The sequence below is a fragment of the Cinclus cinclus genome, chromosome 9 (genome assembly GCF_963662255.1).
Source record: "Cinclus cinclus chromosome 9, bCinCin1.1, whole genome shotgun sequence".
Taxonomy (NCBI): domain Eukaryota; kingdom Metazoa; phylum Chordata; class Aves; order Passeriformes; family Cinclidae; genus Cinclus; species Cinclus cinclus.
Genome location: NC_085054.1, coordinates 28,156,010 through 28,173,032, shown reverse-complemented (window position 1 = coordinate 28,173,032; position 17,023 = coordinate 28,156,010). Strand labels below are relative to the sequence as shown.

The 17,023-nt window shown below is 50.3% G+C and overlaps 1 protein-coding gene across 4 annotated transcripts in view; it reads right to left on the bottom strand.

The window, feature by feature from the left end:
• Positions 1 to 17,023, bottom strand: part of FMNL2 (formin like 2) — a 114,963-nt gene that overhangs the window by 37,237 nt on the left and 60,703 nt on the right. For all 4 annotated transcript variants that reach the window (XM_062498117.1, XM_062498115.1, XM_062498116.1 and 1 more), the window contains exons 2-5: positions 13,153 to 13,236; positions 5,784 to 5,864; positions 2,536 to 2,612; positions 710 to 793 (exon numbers count right to left, since the gene is read on the bottom strand). In XM_062498117.1, coding sequence (XP_062354101.1) covers positions 710 to 793; positions 2,536 to 2,612; positions 5,784 to 5,864; positions 13,153 to 13,236 — 326 coding nt within the window. The remainder of the gene's footprint in view (positions 1 to 709; positions 794 to 2,535; positions 2,613 to 5,783; positions 5,865 to 13,152; positions 13,237 to 17,023) is intronic.

Below are 17,023 nucleotides of genomic sequence, written 5' to 3'. Positions count from 1 at the left end.
ATCCAAACAACTACATCGGATCCCAACATCCTAAATGTCACAAAACCCTCGTGTTTCCAATCTTCCCAACTACCAAACTGCTCCTGAGTTTGAGCTCCTCCCAAAATGCTGCAGCAGGAGCCTGGGAATTCCTTTGGACACCAACTGCAAACCCATCTTCAAGGAATCCTGCATCCTTCCACACGTTGTGGGATGGGTTTTCCACCCCTAAGATGCTCAGAGACCCAAGATAAAAAATATGAGTAGAGGTGAATAATCCCAAGATTTAAATTAAGGTTTGTCAGGGATTTTTTGTTTGTTTGTTTGTTTTTTGTGGTTGTTTTTTTTGTTTGTTTTTTCTGTTTTTGTTTGGGGTTTTTTTGGGTGTGTGGCTTTTTTTGTTTGTTTTTTTTTTTTTTTTTGTTTTTTTTTTGTTTTTTTTTTTGTTTTTGTTTTTTTGGCCTGCTGTGATGAAATAATTCCAGACTCACATCAAGATTTCCTCTGCTCTCAGGCCCACAGAATCATAGAATTATTGAGGCTGGAAAAGACCAGAACCACCAAACACTTCCATGCCCACCAAAATACATTTTTTTTAACAACTCCGGGGACTGAGACGCCACCACTGCCCTGGGCAGCCTGCTCAATGCTAAACCCCCTGGGAATGAAGGAATATTCCCTAATATCCATGGATTTTGCTGGCAGGAAATCCCAGGAATGTCTCACTTACGTGACTGCATACTGGGCAAAGGACAGGTATTCCACCAGGACATCCAGGCCTTTGTTCTCTTCATTCAGGAACTCCCTGACCCACCTGGGAGAGGAACACCAGACATCAGAGCCTTCCTGGGAATCTGGGAATCCCTGGAATCCTCAGAAGAACCAGACACAGAGCCTCTGCAGCACTCTGGATCTCACTCAGGGAAAGAAAAATGATTTAGAGGACTTTAAAGAGTCCTTTAGATGCTTTTCCAAATGTACTGAAATGAGGGGTTTTTTTGCAGCACTGTGAAGGTCAACTCCCAGCACAGGGACTTGGCTGGGTTTTGATCTCATCCTGATTTCCAGCAGGCTGGAAAAGCAGGAAAAGAATCTCTGATGGATACCCAGGGTGTACATTTAGCAGCAATTCTGCCTCGTTTTTTTAAAAGGTGTTCACCTGTGACAGTGAATTCTGGCCCCTGGGTTTTGCAAAACAATTCAGGAAAAGTTGATTATGTTCCAAAGCTTTGAAAATTCCAAGAAAAATTTGAAAATCCATCCACTTGGGGGCAAATCCAGGGGGAAAAGGAACCTCAGCTCTTCTCTGAGCCCTGGGAGTGCCACTGGAATGAGGGAATCCAGGGAGGGAAGTGGAGCTCCAGGCTCGTGGAGTGGGAATTCACCCCCTCTGATCTTCTGAGGGGACATTTTTTACCATTTCCCTGCAAAAAAATAACCAGCCTGGTGTTTTATAAAATTTGTTTTAGGGGAAAAAAAAAAATCCTTGATCCAGGGGCTCCAAAGGAATGATCACTGGTGCTGTTCCCTCTTTTACTGCCCTGGTGCAGCACTGAGGCTCCTCCTGCTCATCCCAAATATCCAAGAGCATCCACGGATGCCTCAAGCCTCTGCTGGGGAATCCTTTGTGCTGGAAAAGAAAGGAAAACCTGGCAGGGGTGTGGGAGGAGTTTTTTTGGGATGGTGCAGCTCCAAGGAATGTCCCCATCACCACGCTGGCAGTGCAATTCCTCCCACAGCTTGAAATATTCCCATTCCCACAAAATCCCAGCAGAATCCCAAAAAAACAGTCGATGGGATTGAGCTGGACACGGTGTGTGATCATGGAGAAAAAAACCTGGAAATGCTCCTTGGTTGATGCCCCAATGCTGGAGCAGCTTCTGGTCCCACAGGAAGGTGAAATTGGGAATGTGGATGGGAAAGGGATGTCTGATAAAAAACCTAAACCTCTGGCAATTCCCCTGCAGCAGTTTGGGATGGATTTGCTGCTTTGTGGATAAATCCTGGTGCTGTTATTCCCAGGCAGGCTCCAGGAGCTGCCCCATGTTAAAGCTGTAAGACAGCAGGGGGGATGAGACATAAATTTATATTATATATTAATTTATATTATGTAATTTTATATTATTTTATTTTTATTCTGGACACAGCCTCACTCCCTGTGCTCTGACTGAGCAGGAGCTGACTCCAACCTTTCCTCAGCCCTCAGAAAAATGGGGATGAATCCATCAGCAAAGGATTAAAGATGAATTATCCTCCTGAGATGTCCAGCTCCCCTTAACTAAGCCCATCAGGCTTTAATTATCAATCAAGTGGCATCACTTCATGGCATGCAAAGGGGTGTTTTCTCAAAGACAGGCGCCTTGAGAATGAAAAAATAAGTTATTAAATAATAAAAAATAAATCAATGAAACAAATCCATTTTAAAAGAAAAAAATTAAAATAATCAAAATAAATTAATAAAACAAATCATTTAAAATAAATGTATTAATAATAATTAAAAATAAAATTAATAAAAAATTAAAAATTAATTGAACAAGAGGCATCAAAAATTCTCACCCAATGTGGTTTGTCCTCAAGGAAATTTCCAGTTCTCGGAGCACCTGAGTCGACTCCTGGACTCTTCTCCTGAATTTCTGCAATGGAATGAGCAGCAAAAATAACAATTAGGCTCTATTAAAAAAATATCAACATCTCACCCAGCACAGAGGGAACGAAGAGAACATGGAGGTAACTGAGAACTCCTCTAAATCCCCAGGAATGCAGCAACAAGAGCCCAGCAGTCAACAAAAACACACGTGGAGAAATCCTTCCTGCTCCCAGGAGCTTCCAGGATGGAGGAAATTAAAAGTCTGAGATAAATAAACATTTCTTTAAAAACTTTGGTTTAACATCAAACTTTCTCTGGAAGGTTGCAGAGCCCCTGTGCTTTAGAAAATGAGGAGACAGAGGCAGCAGGGGCACCTCAACCCCAAATGGAGCAGGGTTGGAGGATCCTCTTCTCCCAGGGCATGGAAAAGTGCTGGAACAGCTGGAGAAATCCCAAATGGAGCAGGGTTGGAGGATCCTCTTCTCCCAGGGCATGGAAAAGTGCTGGAACAGCTGGAGAAATCCCAAATGGAGCAGGGTTGGAGGATCCTCTTCCCTCTGGAGCAGCTGCTTTTGGCACATTCCCATTTCTGATCCAGGTAAATAAATGAGAACCAAACAGGTGAAGAAGGACAAGGGCAGGAACCTTAATTCCTGGGAGTTTTGAACTTCCTGTGCTTTCTGACACTGACCCCCACAGGACCTTAAAAAAAATTAAAGTGATGAAGTTGAGAGTCACCGGTGTGTAGTTTAAATAAAAATGTGTGATGTCACATTTTGAAGGGTTTGAAATTTGGAGTTTTAGGATATGGCAATAAGACAAAATAAAAGTTCTGGGGTGTTGGCTTTTTCTTCCTTCTTGTTCCTTCTTCTTCTTAGTTTGAAGTTGCATTTTTTGGTTAAATGAGAAGTGCCGCACTGCAGGTCACAGGTGTTGGGTCAAGAATAAAAATAATCTAACTATTAACTTTTAATTAAACTGTTCAGCTTTAAAAAACCTTGTAACGAGCAAAATACTGTTTTTTAATTTTTAGCTTGTTAGCTAAAAGTGCTATAGCCCTCACTAATAAATAAGAATTAATAAAGAACTAAATTTGAACATGAAACTTCGTCTCTCGTGCTTTGATCCCAACTCTAACTAAAGAACAAAAATAATAAAAGATAAACACTAATAAGTGGGAAGGAATTCCTGGATGTGGGACTGGCTCAGCTGGAGGCTCACACCACCTCAGTCCCAGCGAGAATCCTGATTTTCCATCCCTGTGGAAATCTCTCCGTGCGAGCCGGGGCTGAGGAAAGGCTGCGGCTGATCCGGAATAACCCAGGAGCAGGCAGGAACTCAGGGTGGTTATTTTTAGGCTCTTTGGGTTTGTCATTTGTCATGGGACCCTCGGGTAAGAAAGGCTCCAATGTGAGCCCACGGAGCCAAGCCAAACACGGAACAATCTCCAAAACCCTCCGGAGGAAAAACACAAAGACCCCGTTCACCGGGCTGGGAAAAATCCATCCAGGGAAATGTCAAGGAAATGGTTCCCTGCTCCTTCCTGGCTGGAGGCTCCAACAAGAGCAGAGCTGTCCCAGGGCCTCCCTCTGCCCAAGGACACGAGCTGGGAGCACAGGGAGTGAGGGGCACCTTCCCTGAGCCATGGGATCACCGGGGCAGGATCCATGTTTTCCAAAGGGAAATGACCTGGGATCCGTGCAGGGCAGGAACTGGGATCCGTGAAGGACAGGAACTGGGATCAGCGCAGGGCAGGAGCTGGGATCAGGGCAGGGCAGGAACTGGGATCCGTGCAGGGCAGGACCTGGGATCAGGGCAGGGCAGGAACTGGGATCCGTGAAGGACAGGAACTGGGATCAGCGCAGGGCAGGAGCTGGGATCAGGGCAGGGCAGGAACTGGGATCCGTGCAGGGCAGGACCTGGGATCAGGGCAGGGCAGGAACTGGGATCCGTGAAGGACAGGAACTGGGATCAGGGCAGGGCAGGAGCTGGGATCAGGGCAGGGCAGGAGCTGGGATCAGGGCAGGGCAGGAGCTGGGATCAGCGCAGGGCAGGAATTGGGATCAGGGCAGGGTAGGAGCTGGGATCAGGGCAGGGCAGGAGCTGGGATCAGGGCAGGACAGGAACTGGGATCAGTGCAGGGCAGGAACTGGGATCAGGGCAGGGCAGGAACTGGGATCCGTGAAGGACAGGAACTGGGATCAGCGCAGGGCAGGAGCTGGGATCAGGGCAGGGCAGGAGCTGGGATCAGCGCAGGGCAGGAATTGGGATCAGGGCAGGGTAGGAGCTGGGATCAGGGCAGGGCAGGAGCTGGGATCAGGGCAGGGCAGGAACTGGGATCAGGGCAGGACAGGAACTGGGATCAGTGCAGGGCAGGAATTGGGATCAGGGCAGGGCAGGAACTGGGATCAGGGCAGGGCAGGAACTGGGATCAGGGCAGGGCAGGACAGAGCAGGAATTGCTGGGAAGGACCTGGAATTGCTGGGAAGGAGGCAGAGCCAGGCCAGGGCAGGAGCTGCTGGGCTCTGCTCCATCTCGGGTGGGTTTTAGAGGCTCTTGTAGCTGTCAGCATGGATGGAGCTGATCCCTATGGATGGAGCTGATCCCTATGGATGGAGCTGAGCCCTAAGGATGGAGCTGAGCCCTAAGGATGGAGCTGAGCCCGAAGGATGGAGCTGAGCCCCATGGATGGAGCTGAGCCCCATGGATGGAGCTGAGCCCCATGGATGGAGATGTCACCAGGGATGAGAACTGTCACCACGAAAGGAACGCATCACCACAGATGGAGATGATGACCATGGATGGAACTCTTCCCCATGGATGGAACTCTTCCCCACAGATGACGCTGACCACCATGAATGGTGCAGTCAGCTGCACTGAGCCTCTGCCAGGAAAATTCCCAGAGAAAAGGACTCAAACCCTGGACACCCCTTCCCAGGGCTGAGGGAGGGACCATCAGGCAGGGGTTCAGCCAAAGCCAGGCCTAAGCCCAGCTCAGAGACAATCAATCACATTGTTTACTGAAGCTGTGCTCCGTGTCTGATGGTCCTTCCCAACATCTGCCCTCCTTCCCAAGCTGGAAAACTGCAGCAAATCCCCAATTTCTCTTTGCTGCTCCCTGACACTTTCCAGGGCATTTGCACAAAGGCAGGAAGGAACCTGGACCATCCTGGCTGAGGAACGAGGGACAGGCAGGAGGAAACAGGATGCTCCTCACCTTCCTGGTCACTGCTGGGTCCAGATATCCCTTCAGCTTCTGGATGTAAGTGTGTGGAGGATTCTTCACTTGGAATCTCTCCTGGAAAAGAGACGGGAATGAACATCAGCCATTCTTCTGTATTTACCCAGAAAACACATGCACCACATACATATTACAAAATATATATATTTATAATGCATTCTATTCCTGAGTGGGTGACCCTATGCATGCAAATAAAATATATTTAAATGGATTTATAAATTTGTAGCAACGGTATAAAAAAGACACCTTAAACATTTGGTGGGATTTTTGAGTTTTAGTTGAACATTCATCTGAAATTCCAGGGTTTCTGCTCAGCAGGAGCATGGAGAGGAAGGAGAAGGGTCAGGAGAGGAGATGCATGCACCAACACAAAATCCTATATAATCACTCAGAAAAAACCTTCCACCATCCCAGGCTGCTCCTAACCCCATTTCAGGGCACTTCCAGGGATCCAGGGGCAGCCACAGCTTCTCTGGGAATTCCATCCCAGCTCCTCCCCACTCTCCCAGCCAGGAATTCCCAATTCCCAGCATCCCACCCATCCCTGCCCTGTGGCATTCCTCGAGGCACAGGGATCACTGGATCTCCAATCCCCCCTCAGCCCCAGATTTTGGTGACGAACACCAGCTCTGTCTTCTGAGAGCTCCCTGATTTTTCCCTGCTTTCCCAGCGTCCAGCTGGAAGTTTATCCCACCAAAGCTGCTGTGAAACACGAGCTGGTCCATGGGCAGTGTGCTGTGTCCAAACCTCCTCGCAGCATTCCCAAAAATTCCCATCCTGTTTGTATCTTGGAAGAACTTTAAGCTATTCTGCCCCTTTCCCTGGAGGAAAGATCTCATCCCAATGCCCTGAAATTTCCCATTTTACAAGTGTTATCTGAAACCTCCCTTTATGAGGTCAGGATGGAATTCCAACTGCATTATCCCCAAGTTATTCCAGACTGAACAGGACACTGCTGCCCAGTCACCAGAACTGTCTGAACACCACAAGTTCTCCCTGTTATTATCTTGCTGCTTGCTGGAAAAGGAGGAATCCATCATACCCAGCAGGAAAACCAAAAAAATGAAGGAAAAACTCTTCCCTGAGCTCCACCAGCCCTGGTGGGAGCTCTGGAAGTCACAGAGCGCTGATGGCTTTCCTCTTTTACAGCTGAATTCTTTTTCCATGCCCCTCCACACAGCCCTGGAATTGGCATTTCCTATTTTATCTTAAAAACAGCTCAGAAAATGCAAAGTTCTTCACTGAAGGGCTCTTCTCTGGACAAAGTGATCCCAGCAGGGTCTGTCCTGCTCCAGCACCACATCCACCATGGTGGATTCTTCCTGGCTCTCTGTCAGGGATTCCTGGAGCCAGCCTCACCTCAGTGGCTCCCATGGGGCACACAGAGAATTCCTGGGATCCCGGAGTGGTTTGGGTTGGAAGAGCCCTCCAGGATCCTCCAGTTCCAACCCTTGCCACGTCCTCCTGGCAGCAGCATCCCACCCCAACAATGCTCCACCTTCCCTCTTCCATTTATTCCCCCCTTTCTGGGGGTTCTCTGCTGCAGGCAGAGCTTGTTCAGCCCAATCCAAACCCCCAGAGAAGCTCTTTTGCTCTGATGGATTCATTTCTCTTCCCAAATAATCAAACCCTTGTCTGCTGAAGTGACGGGAGCTTTTCCCAATCTCCAGCTTTAATTGCCTGGAATCTTCAAAATGAAATGTTTGAAGAGACTCAAGGAGCACATTTAGCAGTCTGGGATGCAGCTACTGGATGATTTTGTTTGTTTTCTTCAAACCTGGCTGTAATTATGTATTTATGCAATAATCCCTGCAGCAACTTCGTTTAAAAAGACGCTGCTGGTTCCTGTGGAGTGGAATTATTTGGGTTAAAGGACTTTCAGGACGTTATCCACGAGCAGCAATGTTCTTACCTGAGGAGAGACCGAAAAACCACCTGTGCTAAACATCTCCTAGGCCTGGAAACATTTTTACAGCCCCTTCAAGTGTTTCTTTTTTGCTGGTTTGGAAAGCTAGGAGGGATTAGCCTTTAGAATTGCCCTTTCCTGGCTGTAATTCCTGTCTGGGTTTTTCCAGCTCCCAGTGTTTTATATTAGAGGCTGATTAAGAAGCTGCAAGGGCCAGGGCTGGGGCTGAGCAGCGAGGTCTCCAAATCACCCTGGATGTCTGGACACAGCCACCCTCTTCCCAAAAATCTTACTGGGAGATGGGAATGGAGCTGGTTCCATGCTGAGCTTCCTGGAAGCCACTGCAATTCTCTCATGGTTCTCTCTTTTAGGAGCATCCCAACACCCACATTCCCAAAGCACTGCTCTGCTTTCAAAACCATAATTAAAGAGTTAAAATTCCCTGCTTTTCTTCCTGTCAGCTCCTCCCCTCCACTTCTGGCAATTCCCACCCACTCCTTGGCCAGCTCAGCTTCCAAACTCAGGATTTTTTTTAACACCATCCCAATGACGAGGCCGGGGATTTTTACCACACACATTAAAAAAAACCCAAAAACTAAAATCCAGATTGGAGCGGCCAAACTTTGCTCAGCAAATCCTGTGGGGTGACATCATGACTGGGACATGGTGGCTTCCCTGGATTGAGCCATTCAGACACAACAAAGATCCTAAATCCTGGCGAAACCTTTTTTTTAATCTCCACTGTGTGGGTGCAGTGAGCTCCAGCATTATCTGCAAGCTGAAAGGACACGGAGCAGCAATGACTCCACGCTGCCTTTGTTAGCCACCTACAAAAAAAAAACAGCTTAATTCCCAAGGATAAAGCCCTTTCTGGCTTGGAAAATCCCTGAGGAGTGGCGTTGTAAGGCAGGATGGAACAGCACAGGGAATGCAAGGACAGCAGCAGTGGAGAGCAAAGGGATGAGCTGGGCACGGCACCTCCCTTGGGGGGAAAAACAAGCAGAGCTCACTGGGATTCAGTTCTGAGAGGGACTGGGGACGAGGGATGGAGGGACAGGACACAGGGAATGGGATGGATGGGATATTGGGAATTCCTGGCTCTGGATCCCCAGGAGTGTCCCAGGCCAGGCTGGAATAACCCGGGACAGTGGGAGGTGTCCCTGCCCATGGCACGGAATGGCTCTGAAGTCCTTTCCAACCCAGCCCGTTCCACGATTCCATAATCCAAGGGAAAATCCTGGTTGCTGCAGCACAGCACCTCTCCTGTGCCTCCTCCACCCAGAATTAGCACTTTCTTTTCCGGATACAGGAAAAAAAGGGAGCCTGGGGGGGCTTTCCTGCAGCAGCCAAGAGGAATTGCTGGACTTGGGCCCTTCCTCTTCCACATGATCCTACAAGGAACCCGACACATCTCCTGATCACCCAGCTCTGGAAAACCTATTCATCCCAGAACCAGGAAATCGTGGCTTTTCCAACAACCCTTGGCTCCCAAAACCATTCAGGGCATTCTTGTGCATTAGCACATATGTTACTCTCATTATTATCATTACCCTGGCTAAGCTGTTTCATTCCTGGGATTCAGAGATGCCTGGGAAGCACCCGGTGCATCCGACTTGGGATCACACAACCCACGGACTGGGATCACTGGGAAGGAGGCGGACAAGGAGCTGGGGAGCAGAGACTCAACCACATCATGAACACGGTGCAGAATTAATTCCCCATCTCCCACAGATCCAGAGGGTGGCTCAGTCCCATCCAGCAGGACAACTTTGTGTCACTTTGGAAGTGTCCTCATGGCATGAGGTGACAGCAGCTGCTCATCCCAGCACTAAGGAGGAGGCAGAATGATCCATTCCCCCGGGATTAATGTCACTGTCAGCTCCCTGCCATCCCAGGGTGCCGAGCCCTTCCCAATCCCAAACTGCTGAGCCTGGGGCGCCTCATGCTTTTATCTCCAAGCTCTCCATCCCTCCTGGTCTGATCTCTCCCAGGGTGACCCAGTCAGATCAATGAAGCCACCAGCATCCCCAAGCCCCAGCTTCTCCTGGATTCAGTAAACCACAGGATTTTCCACCCTGTGCTTGCCCCAACAGGGAGAGATTCCCTGGAATACACCATAGTTTTTTAAGCAAAGGCTCTCAAACCTGACCTGTAAAAGGCTTCTGCAGCCCATAAAAAGTGATGGAAAACCCTCGTTTGGATACTGGCAGAAACTCCAGGATCTCTGTTGTGAAAGGGTCGACGGCACCATAAGGGCTCCCAGTCCACTCAGCACATTCCTGAGGAGAAATCTGGGAATTCCACCGAGGAATTTGTGACAAAAAAGACACAGCACCCCCCTGCACCCTGCTCCTCGCTCAGGCCCTTCTCCATCAGCCATCCATGGATCCCATGGATAGGGAAACCCCTAGAAGCAAAGCTGAGGGGTGGCCCAGGACCCCACTCACCGAGGCCACCCCGAGAGCTCCATGCTGGCCACCAGCCTCCAAAACACCCAGCACTCCTCCTGGCACTTCCTCAGGGAAGGAAGAGCCCCACCAACAGCTCAGAGGGAGATTCTGGGTGCAAACCTCACAATTTTCCCGTGGATCTCCTCATCCCTTATTCCCACAAGTCCCAGGGTGATGCCCCTGCCAGCATTTGCCATTAGAGGGCAATGAAGAACTTTGCAGGATGTCTCCAAGTCCTTCCACCCACATTCGCATCATCCTCATCCTCATCCACATACCCCTGCAGCACCTCCTGGCACCCAGCTGGACAGAGGACACCCAAAAAACCCTTTGAGGATCCCTTTTCCTGGATTTCCATCTTTGTCCCTGCCTGGATTGTTCCCAATGCCAACCCCTCAGATGGGCACCTTGACCCTTTCCAGAGTGGACAAGAAATTTCCTGGCTTTCCTCTTTTCCTCCTTCTTGTACCTTATCCAGAGCAAGCTCTGAGGACAACACTGAGATGATCTGCAAGGTTTATAAAACAAAGGAAGAGAGAATTCCATGTGGGATGAGTCCTCCACAACCAGCCCAGCAGCCCTTACAGTGGTTCAAACAATGCAAATAATCCTATTCATGGCAGATTTATTATTATTATTGTTATTATTATTATTGTCATCATCATCATCATGAGACCGGTTCCCCACATTTGTTAATCTCATTTTTGCAAAAGTGAGCATTTCCTTTTGGGGATTAACTCCTAATATTCTCCAAATATTCCACAGATAAATATTCAGGATCTGCTGCACGGATTGTTCAGAAAAAACATTTCTGGACACTTTTTTTTTCACTTTCAGATCCAAGTGGAAAACCAGCAGAAGAGAGGAAGATTTCATTTCCTCATTGATTTACTAGCAAAAACAGATGAAAATGGCAAAATGGGAAAGAAGGAGTCAAAATTTGCATTCAGAATAATAAAAAAAAAAATCTTGCACAACCCTTAGTCCTGGCAGTGCCCTCATCCTTGTTATTCCAGGGACAGATACAAATATTTCACACCCCATATACTGCACAGTGCTGCTGACACCAGCCCTGCTTCCCTGCCTTTCCAAAGGATGGGAATGGCCTCATCCCAGGGAAGGGACTCATCCCAGCCCGGGGGTGGATCAGTTGTGCAAGAAGCAGTTAAGCAGATTGCAAATGTCCTTCCCATCTGCTCATCCCTCCTATCTCAGCCCGCAGCTCAGCAGTGAATCAGCAGCAGCTGCAAAGGGTGGATCCAGCTCCCAGGTGGGAATTGGCACATCCAGGCTGGGATCAAACAGCTCCTGCCTGTCCTGCTGCCAGCAGGAATTCAGCACGGAGCTCACACCTCTGCAGGATGCTCTGGGAGCACAAAGTATGGGATCACAGATTTTTGGGTTGGGAGAGACCTTAAAGCCCATCCCATCCCACCCCTGCCATGGCAGGGACATCTCCCACTGTCCCAGGGTGCTCCAAGCCCCATCCAACCTTGCCTTGGACACTCCCAGGGATGGGGAATCTGTGATCAGTTCCTGCCATTTTTCAATGTCTCAGTAAACTGAATCTTTTAATAGCTCAAGCTTTACATTCTCTGCACAGGAAACTCGTGGGGGAAAAAAAAAATTTAGCCTAATTTTTTATTAGGCTTTACTTTAAGGTACCTGTGCAATGAATTTAAACTGCCAGAAAGCAAGGTTAGATGGGATATTGGGAAAAAAAATCCTTTCCTGTGAGGGTGGAGAGGCCCTAGGACAGGGTGCCCAGAGAAGCTGTGGCTGCCCTGAATCCCTGGAAGTGTCCTAGGCTAGGCTGGATGGGGTTTGGAGCAATCTGGGACAGTGGAAGGTGTCCCTCAGGCTGGAGCTGGATGAGCTTTAAGGTCCCTCCCAACCCAAACCAGTCTGGAATTCTATGATTGTATCAGCCATCCTACAACTGTAAGAGCTGAGTAGGAAATGTCCCATAAATGTATTTATCCCTGACCTCCTGCCAAACTCTCACCCTGGTTCTGCTGAGTTTACATCCCAAGGGAACATCCCTCTTTCCCAGTGCTGGATCAATTATTTCCATCAGCCATTACTGCTGAAGTTCATGGCAGATCCCAATTTTGCTGCTGGCTCCTAAATTCAAATCCCACCTTTGGCACATTTCATTTCCATTCTTGTTTATCCATCACATCCTGTTAACTGCTGCACACCCTGCACAGCTCATGAGGAGATGCCTGATCCTCCCTGCCTGATCCAAGATTGTTCCCAGCCTCTGGAAGTGAGCAGGGGTTCAGCAGCCTCCTGTCCCTGGAGCTGACAGCTCCAGCTGCCACCACGGAGAGTGGCCTGAGCACACAAACACTCCCTGCACTGAGATCATCAGCTCAGAACTCACAGGGCAGGACTCTGAGCTTAGGCTGAGCCTGTGCAAGGCTAAACCAGCAGGGAATCCAGGATGGGAACATCAGAGAAGAAAGGGGATATCCCTCTGTGAGGTGGGAATTTGCACATCCAGGCTGGGGTCAAAACACAGAGCTCACAGCCTGTAACACCCAAATACCTGTTACTATTTTATAAAAACCCCAAATTCCAAACCCTTCACCATGTGAAATCACACACTTCTATTTAATTACACACCCATGATTTTGACTCCATCACTCAAATCTGGAACCTTCTCCAAGGCCTCAGGTCACAAGCAGTGTTCTCCTGGGGGTCAGTGCCAGAAAGGACAGAAAGCTCAAAAATCCCAGATTTGTGGGATCCAACACCAGCCCTCTGAGAAACATCAGCGACACAAACCATGGAATGACAGAATTCCAGGAAGGACTGGGGTCCTTCCAGTGATCACTGCAAGGCTCAAGCAGCAGCCACCAGCAAGGGATCAGAAGGAAGGAGTGTCACCAACACCTGGGTACAGGTGCCCTGCAAGGTCCTGCTCAGCCCAGGGATGCTGTGGATGGAGCAGGCATCTCCCAGAGGTTCTCCAGAGGCTCCTCACCTGGTCACAGATGAGCTCCCACTTCTTCTCGTTGTCGTACTGCCGCAGCAGCCGGGCTTTGTCGGGAGGCAGGTTCATGGCATTCTGTGGAGAGACAGCAATATCGTGAGGGATCAACCTGGAGCAAACCAAGGCAGCGCGGCTGAGGCTGTTGAACTGTTTCCCTGTGAATTCCTGGTGCCAGAGTTCCCTCTCCGTGTTGGTTTTGGCCTCAGAGTGCTGGTGAGTCGTCAGGCACCCGAGGGCACAGCCTGGGACACACAGGTGAGCCACTCAGGGCCAGCCCTGAGCTCCACTTCCTGGGGTTTTAGGGGAAAATTGCTCCCTGGGAGGGGGGGAGGCCCTGGCACAGCTTCCCAGAGAAGCTTGGGCGCTCCTGGATCCCTGCAAGTGTCCAAGGCCAGGCTGGACACTGGGGCTGGGACAGGGGAAACTGTCCGTGCCCATGGGATGAGCTTTGAGGTCCCTTCCAATCCAAACCATTTTTGGATTCTGTGACCATCCAGCTCCATCCAGCAGAGAGCACAGGATTCCCTGAGCTGCCACAGCACAGGAGCCACTTTTTGCCCCAGCCAGGTCCCAGGGAAACACCTCCCACAGCCGGCTGGGGCTCTCCCAACAGCACCATGAAATGCCACTTCCTTTTACTCCAACAGCTATCCAGGTTGGAAAAGTCACCACATGCCACATTATCTGGATGACACAGATCCTGGAGTCAGGACTGCTGCTGCCCAACCCCCAGAGATAACAATCCCAGACTGTGAGTGACAGGAGTCAGAAGGAAGGGGAGAGGCAGCAATTATTTGATCCCTATCCTTCCTGGCTCCTTTGATGTGAGCTCTCCTTCCAGGACAGGCCACTCGCTCCCAAGGCAGCTTTCCCAAGAGCCCTGTCCTGGAATGTGCAGCATAACTGTCCTGCCTGTGCTCCTGGAGAATCCAGAAACAGCTGAAGAGAACCCAGGATCATAGGATGGAACCCAGAACACCTGGAGAACCCAGGAACACCTGGAGAGAACCCAGGAACACCTGGAGAGAACCCAGGATCACAGGATGGAACCCAGGAACACCTGGAGAGAACCCAGGAACACAGGAATGAAATCCCACTCCAGGAGCACCTTCCCAAGCTGTGTGACACACAGCCTCCAGATTTATCCCAGCAGGCTTTCCTGGGGATCCCTGGAACCATCCCAGACCCATCCTCTGCCCATCCTTCCTTTGTTTCCATCCCAGGGAAAAGGAGGGAGGGGGACAAGCAGCACCTTTGGGATCAGCCAACCAGGACACCTCACTGGCACCCAGAAAATGGGAATTTAAGGAAGGTCCTGACAGGATCACAGGGATTTTGTGCCAGGGGATGTAGTGCTGACCACGCTGATGGGCACAGGGCAGCCAGGCAAGCTGAGGGAATGAGGACCCTTGGGAATGAGGACCCTTGGGAATGTGGGAATGAGGACCTTGGGAATGAGGGACAGCCGAGGACTGCTTTGCTCCTCTGCCCTCCCTGCATCCCTGCTCCTGGGGATCCCCTCCACACCTCCTGCTGCCATGGCTGCTCTTCCCAGAGCTTGTTTTCCAGCAGATAACAATGACTCTTTCTCCTGCTCATCTCTGCTGTCATGCTGACAGTATTTATAGGCTCTGATCATATCTGCGCTCGCTTCTCCTCTCAGTCTCTCACCAGGAACCTTATCAGCACTGCTTATCATTTCATGTACTTCTTGGTATTTTTCCTGAGGGTTCTTCCAGCACCATTCCTTACTCCTGAGCCATATTTCACAGCTCTACTGGCTCTCAGCTGCAGGAAAAGCTCCAGTGTTTACCTGCAATGCGGCCCTTGTCAAGCTCTGATCTCCTCAGAGCTAATCAGCTTACACAGCCTGGCTGGCACTGGGACAAAAAACCTGCCTGGAAACCCCATGGCAGGGCTTCAGTAGGGATGAGAGCCTGGAACAGGGAAAACAAGAGCCAGGCAGCAGGCTCCAGTGATCTCATTCCCAACTGGAGCCATCTGATCTCAGGCTGTGATGGGAAGTGCTGTGCTTTGCTCCACACAACCACTCCGCGTCCCTCAACAGCTCACTCCAGGCATTCCTGCCCCTCTCCCACAGGGAAAATCTTCTCTGGACACCGTGTGCAGGCAGGCTCGGCTCCCTGCATGGAAGATGAGGGTGAACTGCACCTACTCGCTTCCCAGAAAGAGGTTTAAAGTGATGGACAGGACCAGGGGCCACTCCATGGTCCCTGCAGTCCTTGGCTGGATCTCTGCTGGAGGGAATTGGGCAGGGAAGAACCACCCTGGGTACCTGCAGGGCCGTGGGGAGGTTCAGATCTGTCCCTGAGTGTCCAAAGGAGGGGTCTGGAAGGGACAGATGGGGAGCACCTGAGCTCACCTGGTTGGTTCAGCTGGAGAAGAGACTGAGGGGAGAGATGCCAGTCTGGAGCTTCCTCCTGAGGGACAGCTCCGAGCTCTGCTCTCTGGGAGCAGGGACAGGACCTGAGCAATGGCTGGAGCTGGGCCATGCAATCTGAGGTTGGATTTCAGGGAAAGGCTCTTCCCCCAGAGGGTGCTGGGGCTCCCCAGGGAATGGGAACATTCCCAAGGCTGTGGTTTGGACACCACTGCCAGGGATGCCCAGGGTGGGATTTTGGGGTGTCTCTGTAGGACCAGGGGCTGCACTGAATGATCTTTCTCACTCAGGATATTCCACAATTCCACCCCATAGCTTCTCTGAAACCTGGGTAAGGATTTCCTTACCCTCAACAGCCACTCCCTGCTAGAAAACTGCATCCTAAACCAGGATATTTTTTACTTCCATGGAAAGCAGTAGATTTCTTTTTACATCCCTGTATGGCACTACCCCAGGAGGCTCCTGAAATCCAAGTGCACAACTCCAGTCACAGCAGCAGGATCGGAGGCACAGGCTCCTGAGCTGGCTCCAGGAGTTTTTGATGGAGTCACACCCACCCAGACACACTGGTCGTCTGGATTTCTTGTTCCCTGTGGATCCCCGGAGTGACTCACCGACGTCTGCTGGCCACTTCCAGCTCTCACAGCCTGGGCTTCGCACATCCCAGTGTTCTTTAGTTAATGACAGGTCCATGTCCTGTGGTTTCCCTTTCCATCTTTTCCCAATTAGAGCTCAGAAGGCTTCTGAGAGCAGAACTGTTCCCTTCCTAAAACAATCCAAACTCCTGCTGTGGCCAGCAGGGATGCCCCCACTCTCTCCTGTCCCCTGCCTGTGTCCCCTGTGTCACCACCCACTTGTGCAGCCGCACACCCTTTGCCAGCAGAGCAGATTTCCCTTTCATTGGATCCCCAGGTTCCACGAGGATCCCTCCCATAAAACCCTTTTCTGTGAGTGGGAAGCTGTGCCCCACTGCTGTGCATCCTCATCTCCATCCTCATCCTCATCCCTGGCTGGCTCTGCCAGGGATGGTTCCTGCCAAACACAATCCAGATTAAAAATCCCCCTTTCTGGCCAGAAGCTGAGCCCAGGTGAGCTCTGCTCCTTCCTCCCACAACCTGGAGCAATCAGTCCCACCTTCCTCACTCACAACTTTCCACTACCTCACGGTGCTTACAGGCCTGGGGAAAGGGGGGGAAAGCCAAGCTCTGGCACATCCTCCTGCCTGGAGAGGCTGCAGGAAACCGGAGCACGGCGCTTCCGACTGCTCAGCAACACCTCCCAACACAAACCTGGAGCAACCACAGCTGGATCCAGCACAGCCTCCTGCTGTCTGCAAGGGCTCCTGTCCAACCCCATCCTGGCTCCAGGAACAGGGGACTTGGCTTTTCCCTCCCCCTCCCTTGAATTCCGAAGTTATTCATGTCTGCTGCTACGTGCCAAACGATCTAGGTAAGGTTTCCA